Raw genomic sequence first — 16,493 nt, 5'->3', positions numbered from 1 at the left:
TGGAAAATGGCTGCAATGAAACAAAGAGTGAAAAATTTAAAGGGGTCTGAATACTTTCCGTACCCACTGTATAACATACATTTTAGAGGATTAGGTAAGAGTATGGTGTGTGTGTGTGTGTGTGTGTGTGTGTGTGTGTGTGTGTGTGTGTGTGTGTGTGTGTGTGTGTGTGTGTTTAAGATATAAGTACACAACACAAAGATTATACTGAGTGGATTATGAGAGCAAAGGCTAGGCCAAACAAGCCATATGTGGGATTGTGATAATACGTGTCTGTGCGCAGAAATAGTAAGTTCCACAGATGTAAAACTTCAAACTCTATTAAGAGATTTGAAAAGGAAAAATCTCAAAAAAATTACACCATAAATTTTCCCCAGGTATTTCTTCATTTGCAACTTGCAAAATGGCGTAGCATAGGCAAATTTCTATTAGAAGAAGTGTTTAAAAATGCAAATTGGAAAATAGCTGGAAGTTAGTTGATCATGAATAAACCCAAGCAAGCCTTTAGTTTGTGATGCATTCTGCAATCGGAAATCTGTTTACATAATTTTAATAACCTTATTTTACGCTTGCCTAACAAGTATGATACCAATTCATATTTCATTCATTTTATTCATAATATTTGTTGAGATAAATTTCCATAGCTACAACTCAGATGTTAGTCTGAACTAGTTATGTTTTATTGTGTTTAGTGGAGAGATGCAGAAATCCCTTCTTAGGATGACAGTTTTAAAAAGGGCTTAATTTTGTCATTATTTCGGCCACCTATAGTTTTGTTTTACTGAGCTGTTCATTTGGATCAAGATGATAAATTAACTTCATATATTTTTATTTATATATTTTCATTATCATGTTTATGATGACAGTGAAATTAGACTGAATTCTGATTGGTTAATCACTTAATAACTCTGCTTATGTATAATTTTGACGAACTGGTACTTTACTTTACTATTACCATTTTAAGATAGTTTATAGCCTATAGCTAACATTTTCAGAGGGAAATATACTTATTACTACACCACATTTCAGTTAACCTAGTTACACTTACAGTAGAACTACTAATTTTCAAGTAAATATTCTTCCACAACTGTTGATAGCTTTTACTTTGCTAATTGTTGATTTTAACTCATTTACCGGGTGTGTTGATGTGTAGGTGAATCTTCTTGGCCACACAGAGGCATCGTTGCAGCTCACGTGCCTGCTTCTGAATCGTCGAAGAAGAACATTTCCGTTTTCCTTTCGGATCCCGCCCCGCTCCGCCATCATGAAGTCCTGAACAAAAACGGATGAGACTCGAGCAAAATGGGGATAACACGAACTGGAGATGAATTCCGCCGACAACACTAACGTGATGACAGTGCAAAGTGAAGCACGGAGCGGACCCGTGGGAATTAATGAATCAGTTTCCCATTGAAAACGTCCCAGGCAGCTTCTGGCGTTACGTTATTTAGTTAGCGTGTTGCTAACATCAGCTAGAGCGAGCATCTGATTTTCTTTGGGAGACAGCTCGGCTGCTAGCTGGCTGGCTACCGTTGGCTTAGCTGGCAGACGTCAGTCAGCTAGCTGTCACTTTAATTGACTGGCACTTTACTCGTGTCAAGTCGTGCAGACGTGCTAGCTGTCCAATTGACTGGGAGCATCAGGATGGAGAGGAGTTTGAGTAAAAGCATCGACAGACAGAATGTGGTCTGCTCGTGTTGAATAGACACACTAGTGCCGAGGAAAGGGGAGTGAGACCAATATTTTCCAGCCAGGCCGGCCGGTTAGCTAGCTCCAGAGCTAGCTACAGTGGATCCCAAAAGCCACGGTAAGACACGTTATAAATCATTCAGCATGTGAAAGAAGCCGAATTCGCCCCTGTGTCTCTCTTTGCAGGGAGAAGAGAACCTAGCACAATGAAATGCCTCATTTTCAGATCCTGGAGACGTTGACATTGCCATGCAGGCTTGTTGTTGGCCTGCAGCCTGAACAGCCAGCCATCCTTGAATTGTTGTCTACTGTTGAATATATGGCATGGATTTCTTTGATGAGTCAAAGCAAAGATAGCCTAATTGACCAGCCAAGTGCAAAAGCCACCAAGCTTGCTCAGCAGAGATTGTACATGACACTGTACAGTGATGGCAGACTCCACAAACTTCTCTGTCTCACTAACCAAGGACAATAAGCATTTTGTTTTCCAAAACATGCACATGGAGTTTCCAGGATGTGAAGTTGCATTTTGGAGAGATAATGTTGAAACCACACGATTTTGGTGTGTGTGTGTGTGTGTGTGTGTGTGTGTGTGTGTGTGTGTGTGTGTGTGTGTGTGTGTGTGTGTGTGTGTGTGTGTGTGTGTGTGTGTGTGTGTGTGTGTGTGTGTGTGTGTGTGTGTGTGCAATAACTTCTCATTTTCAAAGGGAACTATGTGCTTCCTCTTTGACAGTAACAAAATGGCCTTGAAAGAACGTTTCATATGATGCATGTTGATTTTGTATGGAAGTGTGTGGAAATACTGACATGATGGAGGCCCAGTTACTGACCACTTAAGAATATAGAGCATGTGGTATATTTCCACATTAGCCTATGTCCTGACAATAACCTGTGTCATGCTATTGTGGTATCGCCTTACCCTATAAGACATAACATAACTGAATTAATCAGTGACCAGTTTCTGCCTTAAGTATTATAATTTTCTATTTCTAGAATTGTCCAGGAAACCTCTGATGACCCTTTCAGAGAGATATCAAACCCTATGGTGGTACTAGAACAAAGGTTAAACTTGATAGGCAAATTGTCGGCATGCTAGACTGGTTGGCAGTTTACTTTTATCTTTAAAAAGGCCCTGCTGTTGTCTGCTGTATGCTGTCTTTTGTCTTACTGCAAGGGCCATACTGTTGAGTGTGCGGGTTGTTGAAGGACCAGTCAAAATCATTATATTATATAATTGTGTGCATACAATGAACATGTTAACAGTTAATGATACTTTCATCTCTAAATGGCTATGCAGTACAAAAACGGGTATTCCTTTACACCTCATTTACAATTGGATGTACAGAAAGCTAACAGCCGCACGTCATTATGATAATTAACATAATATATAATTAATATATATTAATTAATTTGTAAAAAGATACATAAAGCAATTTAAAGTGTTGCCAGTATTCTTTAACCTCATATTTCTGCTAGAGAGACGGACAGATGGATGATGATGGATCAATCAGGGGTTGGATGAATGGTCAATAGAAGCTGATCGGCACTTTCATATTTTCCATCCATTTGAGCCGACACAGATTTTCATTTTTGTAGTCTTAGACGTTTAAATCTAGATGTAGAGCAAGATAGGCTTTTTACAAACAAACTAAAGTGGCTACACCTTAAAAAGTGTACTAAAAAGATGACAAGCAATTTACTAGATATCTATGAAGTACTGGATATTTAAAAACAAAAAAACGAGTGTGTGTTGTCAGAATAGAGCATATTTCTTTTTTAACATATCTTAATTGAGTTTAACAAGTTTGAAATCTCCAAAGACATGCACATGCACATTAATACAAACATAGATGCAATGAGTAAAGTAAAGTTGTAACTCTCATAGAGAAGTCAGTAACCCTACTACCCAGTATTTCCATCGCATATGTTGGTGATCTTTCCAAATTAAAGACGCTCATGCCGTGTGTCTCTTCAATGCTCACCAGGCGCTGGCCATGCCGTCGAGTGTGCGGGCCGGGAGCCTGAAGGACCCGGAGGTGGCTGAGCTGTTCTTCAGGGAGGACCCTGAGAAGCTCTTCACGGACCTGAGGGAGATCGGCCATGGGAGCTTCGGAGCAGTCTACTTCGTAAGTTGCATTCCTTGGTGTTAGGGTCTGTAATAGTAAGTATGTGCTGCCGTGGTATCCTGCATCACCAATGGTATCCTCTTAAATTGTAAATCTTGTCTTTCTTCTCTGTAGAGCTGGCCTCATAATATGGATACACTTAACCGATAAAAGTGAAAATTTTTATGAATTTTAGATGCAAAATTAAATTTGAACTAACATTTTTGAGGGAAGGGAATTAAGAAGGGGTTCTCAACATCAGAGGGGCTCAACCGGTCTTACCTAGTGACACAAATTTTTCCATGGTCATTAAGTGGCAACCCTGGCAAATTTATTTGTCAAAAACAGCCTTCAAAAACACATCTTGTCATCTTTTTTTAAACATAAATACACATATTTACATGTACAAAGTGTTTTTCAGAGCACATTAAAGAGAAACTGAGGAGGAACACGGCAACTGCATAGACAAAAGTGACTAAATTAAATATCAAAACATATATATATATATATATATATATATATATATATATATATATATATATATATATATATATATATATATATATATATATATATATATATATATATATATATATATATATATATATATGGCCCATAAAGCAAGACATTTTCACCTAACCTGTCATTCTTGTCCCTTTTTTTTATCCTCAATTTACGAAAATCCACATTTTAAATACTCCTGGTCATATTTGCGTTTTGCCATCTTGCCTCCAAACATCAGCACAAATTTAAAGTGATCGTTATCGAAAGATAGTTACCATGGCTATGGCGCTAGACTGCTGCACAGTTCTGACGCATGTCCGTCAAAATATTTTTTAAAATATGAATTATTAAGGTATTTATTTATTCCGCAACCCACTTTTGGGTCGCAAACTGCCAGTTTAGAATACCTGCGCTAGGTTAAGTTAAAATTAACACTTTGCTGATATGGATTCATGTGTAAAATAGGAACATGGGCGTCTATTTATTGGCCAAGTGACAAGTAACCTAGGTGAAAAACGCTTCTGTTCTTGAATGTGGTCTACTTTGAGTCAAGGTGGTGAATATTGCCTGCGCCAAAGTGGTTGATGGTATGAAAAGGTAAGCAAAACTAAGGAGAATAGATGACAGACAATGGTGAGAGTGATGTTGCATGTCAGAGATAGTTTCTGATAGACAGGAGGGACAGTAGGGGATGAAGGTCCTGCCAATAAGAACACAAGGGGGACAAATCAGCTGATGATAAGCATGGTGCGAGTCACGGACAAAGGACAACTTGTTAGTGGTGGATGAAAAAGCTCTGTTTAATGAAGGGTGAAAAGGAGCCAGTCATGGATGAAAGGATCAGCGGGAAAGGGTAGAAAAGAAGAGTGAAGGAGGCTCAGCAGAAATCCTTGCTTTATGTAATAGTGATTTCTCTTCTGGGTCTGATGTAAAAATGTCTGCTTAACCCAGGAGTTCTCAAGCATGGGCATGTTTAAAGAACACTTAAGAAAACTTGAAAAATGTAATTTATTGTCTGTTGTCCCTAACATTGCCACATTAGGCCCATGACATCCGCACCAATGAGGTGGTGGCCATTAAGAAGATGTCCTACAGCGGCAAACAGTCCAATGAGGTAAGACCTGGAAACTCTGTAGATGTAACATCAGTTTATCAGTCAGGTTTGCTCATTGATGATTGTGGCTCTGCTGATGTTCCAGAAATGGCAGGATATCATCAAGGAAGTGAAGTTCCTCCAGAAACTGCGTCACCCCAACACTGTTGAGTACCATGGCTGCTACTTGAGAGAGCACACAGCATGGGTAAGTGAGAGAGTGTGTGTGTGGCTGTGTACAGGTGACAGAAAATGGCTCAGATTTCAAAATGGAGAAAGAGAGAGGACAGGCCAGACAAAATGATAGAAAGTGTCAGAAGTTTAGGATTATTTAAAACAAAACAAAAACTCTGTACAGTGTATATATTATAAAACCTAACTAGCTTACCACAATAGCACAATGTCTGTGCTTCAGCATCTCAGCAGAAAGCATCCAGTCTAAAGCTAGGTTAATGGTAGCCCCGGTGTACCTAAAATTACGTCACCACCGCTGTTGATTCCATCGTGAAGGAATGGCCATTCCTGTGGCTGTGCGCTTCCAAATTTTTTGGAACTACTTGCCGACAGCGCGCGCTGCGCTTTTAGTTAAAAATGGTCGGCTGGGATGAGCAAAGTTGACCCTACGCAACTCTGTGTGATCCTTCATGTACAGACCACAGAGAATCAAACAGCCTTAAATATGTGGTCAGAGAGAGACAAGAAAAGAACACGAGAGACCGTTTGTCAACTCTAAAAAAAACAGCTTCACAGGAAGTCAGTCCCATTTAATGAGTGGAGTAGATACCTGTAATGTTTCGCGGTATGTTGGTGTTTGACATGGATGTGTTTACCACTGTTGCCAGGCAACCTGCTTTCCTTTATTTCCGCTCTCTTCTTCTCTACTACTACTTGCTTATTCACTGAGTATTTTGTCTGTACACCCTCTGGTGTTTTGGAGAATACTGCGAACAATGCGTTGAGCACAAACGCCTCCTTGAAGATCGTAGCCTGCGCACCATCTACGGAGGCCCGCGCACGTTTTCACGCACTAGTATATTTGAATGCTAAATATTAACGTTACGCAACCAGTCCACAGAGTGGACCAGACACAAGGTAACATTATCATTTTATGCTAATGTATACAACTGCTAGATCAAAAGCTGGGTGTTGCGAAACCCGGGGTCCCTGGCGGCAAAGAGCTGGTTAGCTGATAACATTAGTTGTTTATTTCAGGATACCCGTTTTCTTTTTTCTTTTGTATGTTTACTATTTTTTTCCTTAAGATAACAATTTCGTACTACTATGCTGAGGATTGGGGTTTTACATCCGATGCGGATTGAAGGAGACATTTCGACCTCCTTTTTGAGGTGGACATGAGAACACATTTGGGCTGTACCTGAGTCCAACAACAGCCCTCACACTTCCACAACTGTACTGAACTCACATGAAAACTAACTCCAGTAAATAGCATACTCAGTAGCCTTTGTTCATTAGTAACACCTCCGGTGACGCGACCACCACGCGCTAGTATAAATATTTATATCACGTCCATGACGTCACATTTGTGCGCAACAGGCCGGCTGCAGCAAGCACACCGCACGTTTAACACTCCCTCTGTGTCTCTCATAGCTGGTGATGGAGTACTGCTTGGGCTCAGCTTCTGACCTCTTAGAAGGTAAGTAAGAAATAATAGAGACAAATTGAGACATTGGCGCTAATTAATTAAGATTAAACTAATGTGTTAATTATAGTTTAGTCGTTTACCTTAGCAATGCCTGATATCTCCAAATACCTCTCTTCTCCCAGTCCACAAGAAACCTCTCCAGGAAGTGGAAATAGCTGCCATAACCCATGGTGCATTGCAGGGATTGGTGTATCTTCACTCTCACAACATGATTCACAGGTAACCCCTGTTCTTTTCTCACTATCTATATCTATTCGGCTCTCCACCCCCACACTTCTTGTGACAAGACAAAACAAATACAGGGGAGAAAACACAAACTGTGCTGCCTAAGATGAGCTTATGCAATGGTGTTTGTGCTCACACACTGTTCAGCAACACATTTTAGTGCATCTAATAACACCCCGTTCTGACCTTGTTTTAACATCCGCCCTGAGTGATTCCATAACGATTGGACAGCTCTAGTTAACTGTGGAAAGGCTCTCAGGACGCATTTAGATCAGATCTCAAAAACCCTATTTGTAGGTGGTTTAGTGTCTTAGTGTCCACGTTCTAATAGCAGTGAGAACGGGAGTCTGTCTTGTGTCCACATTAAAGACCGCCTACTCAACTGTGAGCAGAATTTTGTACTCCTTCAAAGTATTTCTCATATCACAGAAACCACTGAGAGTGAATTTTGTGTTTTGGATGTTTTTCATTAGTCTTGCAATACCGGAGGTACACAGCGCTGTCGGCGAACTGTGTGGTCAGTGCAGTGGCTATGGAACGGTTTAATTTCCTCCAGTATAAGTTCTTCACAATAAAAGTCCCCTGTTATTTTGGAATTTGAATGCTTTTCTTATGAAGCGGCAAAATCAAGAAATGTTGGGTCTTCATCAGCATTAACGTACCACGTGTTGCTTCTGACAACTCCTATAAGCGGACATAAAATAAAGCAGTTACAACATAAACTAAACTTCAAACCATAGAGATGCAGTTAGAAACAACAAATGTACTGAGAGCTGAACACAGAGACTTTTATAAACATAGTTTTCTCCTGCGCAGGTCTTGCCACCTGTCAGTAGACATCCTTATGTCTGCACCCTTTTATATACTGTCTATCGTTGGCACACAGACACACAGGGCAGTGCTTTCTTAATTTTTCATAAACACGATTTATGTAAGAGGAAAAACTGACTTTTATAAACACACATAACCAGCCTACGCAAAAGGAAATGATGTTCGTGTTTATTTCCACATAAGAGCATCGAAGTGAGATCCGATCACAAGTGTAAGTAAGTAAGTAAAGTTTATCTATAAAGCGCTTTTCTCAGATGGTCACTCAAGTGGTCACTCAGGACACATTTGGAGAGACATTCTACGGACAGGTGAAAACATGCGTACCTAGAGCTGTCCATTTGTGATCAGATCACCTGGGACAGATTTTAGAACCAGGGCGGATATTAAAACCAGGTCAGAACAGTGCCTTACAACACATTTTCTCTCCCTTATGTCTCTATTTGTTTTGTCCTTCTCACAATTTCCCTGACCAGTCATTTTCTCTTATCTGATGATTTTTATCTCTCAGAGATGTGAAGGCAGGAAACATCTTGCTAACGGAGCCGGGTCAGGTCAAACTGGGAGACTTTGGGTCTGCCTCCATCATTGCCCCAGCCAACTCCTTCGTGGGAACACCTTACTGGTAATACATCAGACTTGCATCACCGCGTCATCCTCGTCATTAGATGATGACAGTTAATCCTTGTGGAATCATATTTCTTACACCAAATTCCGACCTTGCAAAGCTTGCACCGTGCTCATGTCCGTATTCATCAGCTTTCCCAAACAACAGACTTGTTACAGACCTTTTCCAGTTTTACCTTTCACAAAAGCCTTAGGGCTAGGGCTTTAGTGAAAGTGACATTAAAAAGGTAATGAGTTATTAAAATCTCATTTATAAAAAAAAAAAAAAAAAAAAAAAAAAAAACGCCTTTCTTCTCTTACCCTAATGGTATCTATTTCTGCACAAAGCTTCAGTTTTATTTGCAATACAATAAACTTCCAATAGTCGACTACTCATCTCTGGCTGGCTGTGCTTGATTTATTGTCATGCTTGTGAACTGAAAAGGTTCCGACAACGTGTGGCCACTAGAAAGTCCATCTCATCAGCAAATTCATCTAGTAGGGCTGCACAATATACAGTATGTCATTTTTTAATCATCATTGCAATATTAACTGGTGCAATAAACACATTGCAAAAGGCTGTGACATATGAAAGAAAATGGACCTTTTTCACAGCAGACATTTTGACTTGACTTTGTCATAGTAGGAAAAGCACAGCTGAAATTGATAACCTTAGCGATGGCTCGATTCCATCAAGAGTCCCAGTAAGCTATTTCAGTGAGTCAGCATGCACAATACCAGGCCCTCTCCTAAGTGGAATGCAGCCATTGTTTTTATTATTTAATAAATGTGCTTTTCCTACAATGACATGTCAACATGTCTGCCATGAAAAAGGTCTATGTTAGCACTTTAAACTGTAACTGTCATTCAGGGTAACTGAACCTAATGTTTTTTCCCCCATTGACACACTGATCTTTATTTACATTTTTGAATAGATATTTACATAATGTCTTTGAGGTGCTGGAACCAGCAAGTTTTTAAATACTCTATTGTCTGTCAACTAAACCTTTCAGCACTACCTGCATATTTCTCACAGGGAAATCAGACCCCTCTATTCATTGGCAACAGGTTATTGTTATTATTGTTCATGAGGCAGCCTAACCCTTGTAACGTTTCATGTGGTGACAGTGAGCCCAGAGGTGGACCAGGATCAAAGGGAAAGAGATTGAAAAGGCTGAATTGCTTTGTTGTATCATCCATGCAGGATGGCCCCTGAGGTGATCCTGGCCATGGACGAGGGTCAGTACGACGGGAAGGTGGATGTGTGGTCACTTGGCATTACCTGCATAGAGCTGGGTAAGGGATGGCCATAAAATTGTCCACAAGTGTATGTTCTCTTGTGTGTTCACAAAGCTGAAAGCATCAAACCCTTTTCATTGCTTTCTCCTCTCTTATTTTTTTGTCCTTGCTCTTTATCTGCCACTCTCTGTCACGCTATGTCGTGCTTTGTCACTCTCTAGCGGAAAGAAAGCCTCCTCTGTTCAACATGAATGCTATGAGTGCCTTATACCACATCGCCCAGAATGAAAGCCCTGTGTTGCAGTCTAATCACTGGTGAGATTCCTAAATGTCCTTTTGGCAAATAAGACTTTTGTTGTTGGTTTCATGGGCAAAGAGGAGCATTTTCTTATGTTGCTTGAGGTTATGTTACAAATTTTGCTTTTATAAAACCGCTTTTAATGTTATTGAGGCCCTTTTTAACTTGATGTTTTTCATGGAGCATTGATTCAATTTAGGATCTTACATTTCCAGGAAGTCTACAAGAGGGTAAAAAACCATGGCTGATGAAGGAATTAAAATTGTAGAAATAAAATTAACTTAACACTATGATGACATAATTTGCAGCTTTGTTCTGTTGCAGTTAGTTTTACATTAGACAATAAAGACAAAGTGTTCGTGAGTTGGTGCTTGCGGATCACAGAGAATGAAGAAGCACATTGGTTTTATCATTTCTGTTCAACACCTCCTGTGGGGCTTACTGTTTCACCCCAGTATGCAGTCAGAAGAGACACATTTTAAAGGTTTTAAATGCTTCTTAACATTGTGCAAAAAAAACACTGATAAAAAACAATTAAAAGTTGATATTTTACTTTTGAAACATCAGCACATAGAGCTTTAAAAAGTATTGAGACCAACAGAATTTGTCAATCTGTGTTGAGTTAGGTCATTTTCAAGCTGCTTCAGTTATCATAGCATCCCAATGGTGGTTTTATATTAACAATTCTATCGTTTTCAGGTCGGATTATTTCCGCAATTTTGTGGACTCTTGTTTGCAAAAGATCGCCCAGGACAGACCTACCTCTGATGTGCTGCTCAAGGTACAAAGTGATTTTGTACATGAAGGCAGGCAGTATGATGTGCTGTAGGAACTAATTGTTTGAAATTGAAGGAATGAATATAATTTGTATATTCTAATAAAATAATGGGATGTACAATAAGTGTAGGGCACATACGGTGCTCCCAAGGAGTGCGCCAATCTGCATATGTCATGTATGAAACATGGCCAAAAACCACGGCCATTAAACAACAGTTCAAACTTGCTTAATTGAACCAAATTCCTGAAGACCTCTCCATTTCTCTGTCTTGGTTAGATGCGGTTTTAATGGCAAGGGCAAATGTTTTGTTCCCGTCTAAGAACCTCGACTTCTTTTACTCAGTTTACTGGTGGCTTACAGTCATGTGTAGCCTAAAGCTTCAACTTCTGACAGAATTATGTTGTTTACTGGCTCCAAACCGCTTGATTTATTGGTCATCTATTCTCTTAACCCTTCTATCCACCCAGCACCATTTCCTATGCAGAGAGCGGCCCATGACAGCTGTGATGGACCTGATCGCCCGCACCAAGGACGCTGTCCGGGAGCTGGACAACCTTCAGTACCGGAAGATGAAGAAAATCCTCTTCCATGAGGCACACAACGGCCCCGCACCAGAAGGAGGCGAAGAGGAAGAGGTAAGACTGGGGCAGAGGGGAGGAAGAGGCCAACAGCGCTGTAAGGAGACAAGAGGTTAAAAAATAAAAGTCTGGGAGGTTGCAAGCAGAGGTAGTAAGAGTACTAAACTGTTGTACTTGAGTAATATTTCATCAATATATTGGTACTTTTACTTGAGTACACATAAAAAAATATCTATCTAAAAAATTACTTAAGTTAAAGTTCATTTAGCACTCTTTAATAAACTCAGACCAGTTCTTGTACTTCTTTTTAATTGCAACATATAACCTGAGAAGAAGAAGCTGCATATGATTGCACAAAGAATGCCCAGGTCTGGTGTAGTGTTTCCGGGTCTTTTCTTCCTTTCTGTTTTCGTTAGTCAGAGTTCTTTTTTACTCAGTTACGCATAGGATTTGTAGTGAGTTACAATACTTCACTCAAACCGTAATCAAGTACATTTTAAAATACTGTTTTTAAAGCTACTTGCAAAATACAAAATACACAACGAAACTACTCATTACAGTAACGTGAGTAAATGTATTTCGTTACTTTCCACCTCTGGTTGTAAGGTTAGAGACGCAGTGACTTATGGATAAATACTGGCAACTATTGGCTTTCTCAAGGCACTAACTGTTTTTGTCCCCTATTTAAGTCATTTAACATTGGGTGTCCAATCCCATACTGATTGTAGGTACAGATTCACCTAAATGCTGATTGAATGTGACAAGCTACCTGATCCAAATCCTGGTTGGAATGCTCGCACCGTAGACATCTGTCTGTCGTAAATGAGGCAAGGCAAGGTTGACAAAACACAGTAGAGTACTGTAATGAAAGGGTAAAATGTGTTCCTCTTTATTTTAGCAGATACTTGATATGCCCATATTAGCACCAATATTGATTCTTAGGGTCGTCTAGGGACTTCTCTACTTTAAACATTACGGTGCTTTGACTGGTCTGATGTTTGAAATGAAAACAGTTTGTGTGACTTAAAGTTGGTCATTGTGTCACATTACCTACAGACACAAAGACTCTTAAAAACATACTCTTTACTTCACATGTTGTAAATGTGAAATTGGAAATCTCTTCAAACCTTCAGAAATTTACAAGAAACTTCATAATGGAGTAACTGTAGTAACCCTAAAGTTCATAAGATTCTAGTTAAACAAAACAAAGAAGTATGAGCTGCCTTAAAAATGAAGCTTGCAAAAAAAAACGTTTTATTTCTGAAGTGGAAGAAGCTACTATCAGGGTCTGTAAGAAATAACAGCTGGTTTTAGCATCCATCCTGCCTTTGTATTGTACGTGTGAATATATAATGTAAACTTAGGGCCCCTTCCTCTCCATACAAAGGCCTTTGTTTGCATCAACATTTAATTCCAGTTGGTTGTTCCCCCCTGAAAAAGGAAATGAAGGAATTCTTAGAATGTAGGGCTGCACTTTTATTGTGAAGGCCGGTGTCTCACTGTTAGTTTGTTTTAAAATTATTGTGTGTCTGCTTAGAAGGGTTTTCATAGGATAAGCAAATTTGTGTACGCTATAAACTGGTCAAAACACTTGTACCACCTTACAAAACGTCCTCTTTCTCTTTACCGTAAGGATGTGGAGCAGTATATGCTGCGCACCGGCACAGTCAACAGCATGGAGAGCTCCCACTCTTTGCCATCCATGTCAATCAGTGCCAGCTCCCAGAGCAGCTCAGTCAACAGCCTGGCAGACGGCTCCGACGACAGCGGGGAGATGGCCATGATGCAGGAGGGAGAGCACACCGTCACCTCTAACAGCTCCGTCCTGCACAAGCCCCTGGTCAGTCCGAGTGTTTTCCTGTCTGTGGGTGGGAAAGTTGAGGAGTGTGAAAGTCCTGTCCCTCCCATAACCCTCTATGACACGTTCTGCACCATGTCCATCCATTTCACATACATAATTAGTGGTGTCACGATTCTCTAAATCTTCGATTACATTTTGATTCTAAGGTCCCGGTTCGATTCAGTTCTCATTTTGACTCACTTTTTTTAAATGCTATCCTCTGCTTCTGTCTGTCTGTGTGTCTGTGTGTGTGTGTTAATCTAGCTCATTAGCTATATATATATACACACACAAACACACGGGAAAATTAACTACATTTACAAACTGAATCATTTTTTTAATCAAGAATCGATATTGAATCAAATAGTGAGCCTAAATATTGGAATCTATCATGACATTTTCTGAATCGAAAACCCATAAAGACTAGTCATTGGAAAATTCCTATTCTTATGCTAAACCGTCACAGACTAGCTTTTATAAATCCTTTCCCTCGCTTCTCTTTCCTCTTTTGCTCTGTCTTCACTATGTAGAGCCATGACAACATCTACGATGATCCCTATCAGCCAGAGGTTGACCCACTACGAGAAGCGTTGTCTGCAGGTGGAGGGGGAGGAGTCGGAGGAGGCGGAGGAGGAGGAGGAGGAGGAGGAGGAGGGAGGCGTCGTCGAGGCAGAGATCATTTTGCCACCATCAGGACAGCTTCGCTCGTCACCCGTCAGATCCAGGAACATGAGCAGGGCTCGGCCCTGAGAGAGCAGATGTCTGGGTAAGGTGACATACGTGCCATATCTTGCTTAAAAAGGAAGACAAAGCCAACAAGTTTCAAGTTTATTTGTATTGCTCCTAATCACACTTGCAGTGTGAAAAGACTTTCCAGTCCACACCTTATAAACTAGAAATAAAACGGACCCCGTACATTTTTTACTTTAACAGAGAACAAATAAAACCTCCAGTGAAAACCTTGTTTTAATAGGTGAATCAAGAGAGCTTACCTTCCTTCTCGCTGACTTCATGCCTGCATCTCCTCACAGGTACAAGCGGATGCGCCGGCAGCACCAGAAGCAGCTGATGGGCCTGGAGAACAAGCTGAAGGCAGAGATGGACGAGCACCAGCTGAGACTGGACAAAGAGCTGGAGAATCAGAGGAACAGCTTTTCAATGGAGGGAGAAAAGCTCTCCAAGAAGCACCAGGCTATCCTTGAGAAGGAGGTGAGCTGGTGGAGGGTGAGTGACCCAAAGTGAGAGGAAAACGGAGGGCTAGATGAATATGAGATGCAGACATCTCAAGAAGCATTTCATCAAATAATAAACCACACACCGGGGTTGTGAGACCATTCCTAACCAGGCGCCTGGAGTGGACACTTGGAACATACTGATTTCAGCAACAATTTAGTTATTGAGTTTCTAATTCTTCTTACTTTTAGACTAGTTGACTAGTCTAAGATTTAACCTTGATTTATACAAATTAGTCATTAGGAAAATCGCTAACAGGTACCTGATATATAGTGACTATTCCATATTTTAACCATAAAGGTGCTAAGCGATTTCACGCTTGTTTTAGGCTACAACATTTATGTCACTTACAGCAAACATCTCATCACTATCTGTAAGCTGCCTGTCCCCAGAACACACTGTAAAAAAACGCGGTCTCTGTAGACAGCCCAGGGTCTCCAAAAAGAAAAAGTGCCCTCCTGCACTACGAAGCATATAGAAACAGTGTTCCTGCTTTCCAGCCAATAAACAACAAGAAGGATTTGGGGATAGAGGGGTTAGTGCGCGGAAGCACAGAAGGGAGGGGACGGGGGCAAGCTAGTCACGTTTTGTATGAAAATACTTCTAACGTCAACAAGAAGTAACGCCACCAAACATTGCTTAGAGCACCTTTTAAAAGCTCTGATGGTAATGAGGTTGAAGAATGTTTTTTTTTTTTTGTTTGTTTTTTTCAGACAAAGGCAGTTCTAACTGAGGAGAAGAAGTTTCAGCAGCACATACTGGGCCAGCAAAAGAAAGAGTTGACGGGTCTGCTGGAGTCCCAGAAACGGCAGTATCGCCAACGCAAGGAGCAGCTCAAAGAGGTGCCTCTAGGTCTTTCACCAGTCAGCTGACAACCACAAAAGTATTTGTGTGATAATTATAGATAGAAACACAGTTCTTGTTATTTTACCTTTTAAAATGACTTAAATTAAAATAAGCCCTAAATCATACTAACACTATACAAACCGCATTGATCTTTCAGCCTATTCAGCTAACACTGCTCTACTTTCTGTTCATTGCCTTTCATTTATTTCCCCTCCAGGAACTGAATGAGAACCAGTCAACACCAAAGCGGGAGAAACAAGAGTGGTTGGTGCATCAGAAAGAGTGTCTGCAGCAGCTGCAGGCCGAGGAAGAGGCAGGCCTGCTGCGGCGGCAGAGGCAGTATTACGAGCTGCAGTGTCGTCAGTACAAGAGGAAGATGCTGCTGGCACGCCACAACCTGGAGCAAGACCTGCTCCGAGAGGTACCTTTTTTTTTCTTCTTCTTTTTTTTTTGTATTTGGTTAGTGTGTCATTGTTGGATCAGCAATTCAATTCTCTTAACACCTATTTTAAGCAGCCAGTAGTCCAGCAGGTTTCAATATTCAACATAGATTTGTAGAGAAATGTGTCCAGCGACAAGTTTCCTATCCTCAACGACATTACAATATCCTTCCTGCCTCTTTATGATCTTCTGTTCTTCTCTAGGACCTGAACAAGAAGCAGACTCTGAAGGACCTGGAGTGTGCAATGCTTCTACGTCACCACGAGTCCACCCAGGAGCTGGAGTTCCGCCAGCTGGGTTTGGTGCAGCGTACTCGGGCCGACTTGATCCGCACGCAGCACCAGACGGAGCTCACCAACCAGATGGAGTATAACAAGAGGCGGGAGCAGGAGCTGCGTCAGAAACATGCCGTGGAGGTCCGCCAGCAGCCCAAGAGCCTCAAAGTGAGTGAGGAGGGAGAGGACAGCGAGGCGGGGGTGGTAGGAGTAGAGGGGGGGGACGAGAGGGATGGCGACTTTGAAAAGGGG

The 16,493-nt window shown here is 40.9% G+C and overlaps 1 protein-coding gene across 2 annotated transcripts in view; it reads left to right on the top strand.

Moving 5' to 3' along the window:
* The first annotated feature begins 1,200 nt into the window (after nt 1-1,200).
* The window catches only part of taok2b (TAO kinase 2b), a 24,655-nt gene continuing 9,362 nt past the window's right edge, over nt 1,201-16,493 (top strand). The window contains exons 1-17 of one of the 2 annotated variants that reach the window (XM_034861101.1): nt 1,201-1,807; nt 3,675-3,815; nt 5,341-5,412; nt 5,498-5,599; nt 7,000-7,045; nt 7,177-7,273; nt 8,619-8,732; nt 9,918-10,009; nt 10,174-10,267; nt 10,950-11,031; nt 11,496-11,663; nt 13,240-13,446; nt 13,977-14,212; nt 14,478-14,670; nt 15,393-15,521; nt 15,743-15,946; nt 16,170-16,409. In XM_034861101.1, the coding sequence (XP_034716992.1) occupies nt 3,684-3,815; nt 5,341-5,412; nt 5,498-5,599; nt 7,000-7,045; nt 7,177-7,273; nt 8,619-8,732; nt 9,918-10,009; nt 10,174-10,267; nt 10,950-11,031; nt 11,496-11,663; nt 13,240-13,446; nt 13,977-14,212; nt 14,478-14,670; nt 15,393-15,521; nt 15,743-15,946; nt 16,170-16,409 (2,208 nt within the window). In that variant the 5' untranslated portion in view covers nt 1,201-1,807; nt 3,675-3,683. The remainder of the gene's footprint in view (nt 1,808-3,674; nt 3,816-5,340; nt 5,413-5,497; nt 5,600-6,999; nt 7,046-7,176; nt 7,274-8,618; nt 8,733-9,917; nt 10,010-10,173; nt 10,268-10,949; nt 11,032-11,495; nt 11,664-13,239; nt 13,447-13,976; nt 14,213-14,477; nt 14,671-15,392; nt 15,522-15,742; nt 15,947-16,169; nt 16,410-16,493) is intronic. The other variant, XM_034861102.1, reaches the window with a different exon arrangement.

This window comes from Etheostoma cragini, chromosome 21 (genome assembly GCF_013103735.1).
Source record: "Etheostoma cragini isolate CJK2018 chromosome 21, CSU_Ecrag_1.0, whole genome shotgun sequence".
Taxonomy (NCBI): domain Eukaryota; kingdom Metazoa; phylum Chordata; class Actinopteri; order Perciformes; family Percidae; genus Etheostoma; species Etheostoma cragini.
This window is presented reverse-complemented; position numbering and strand designations above follow the sequence as displayed.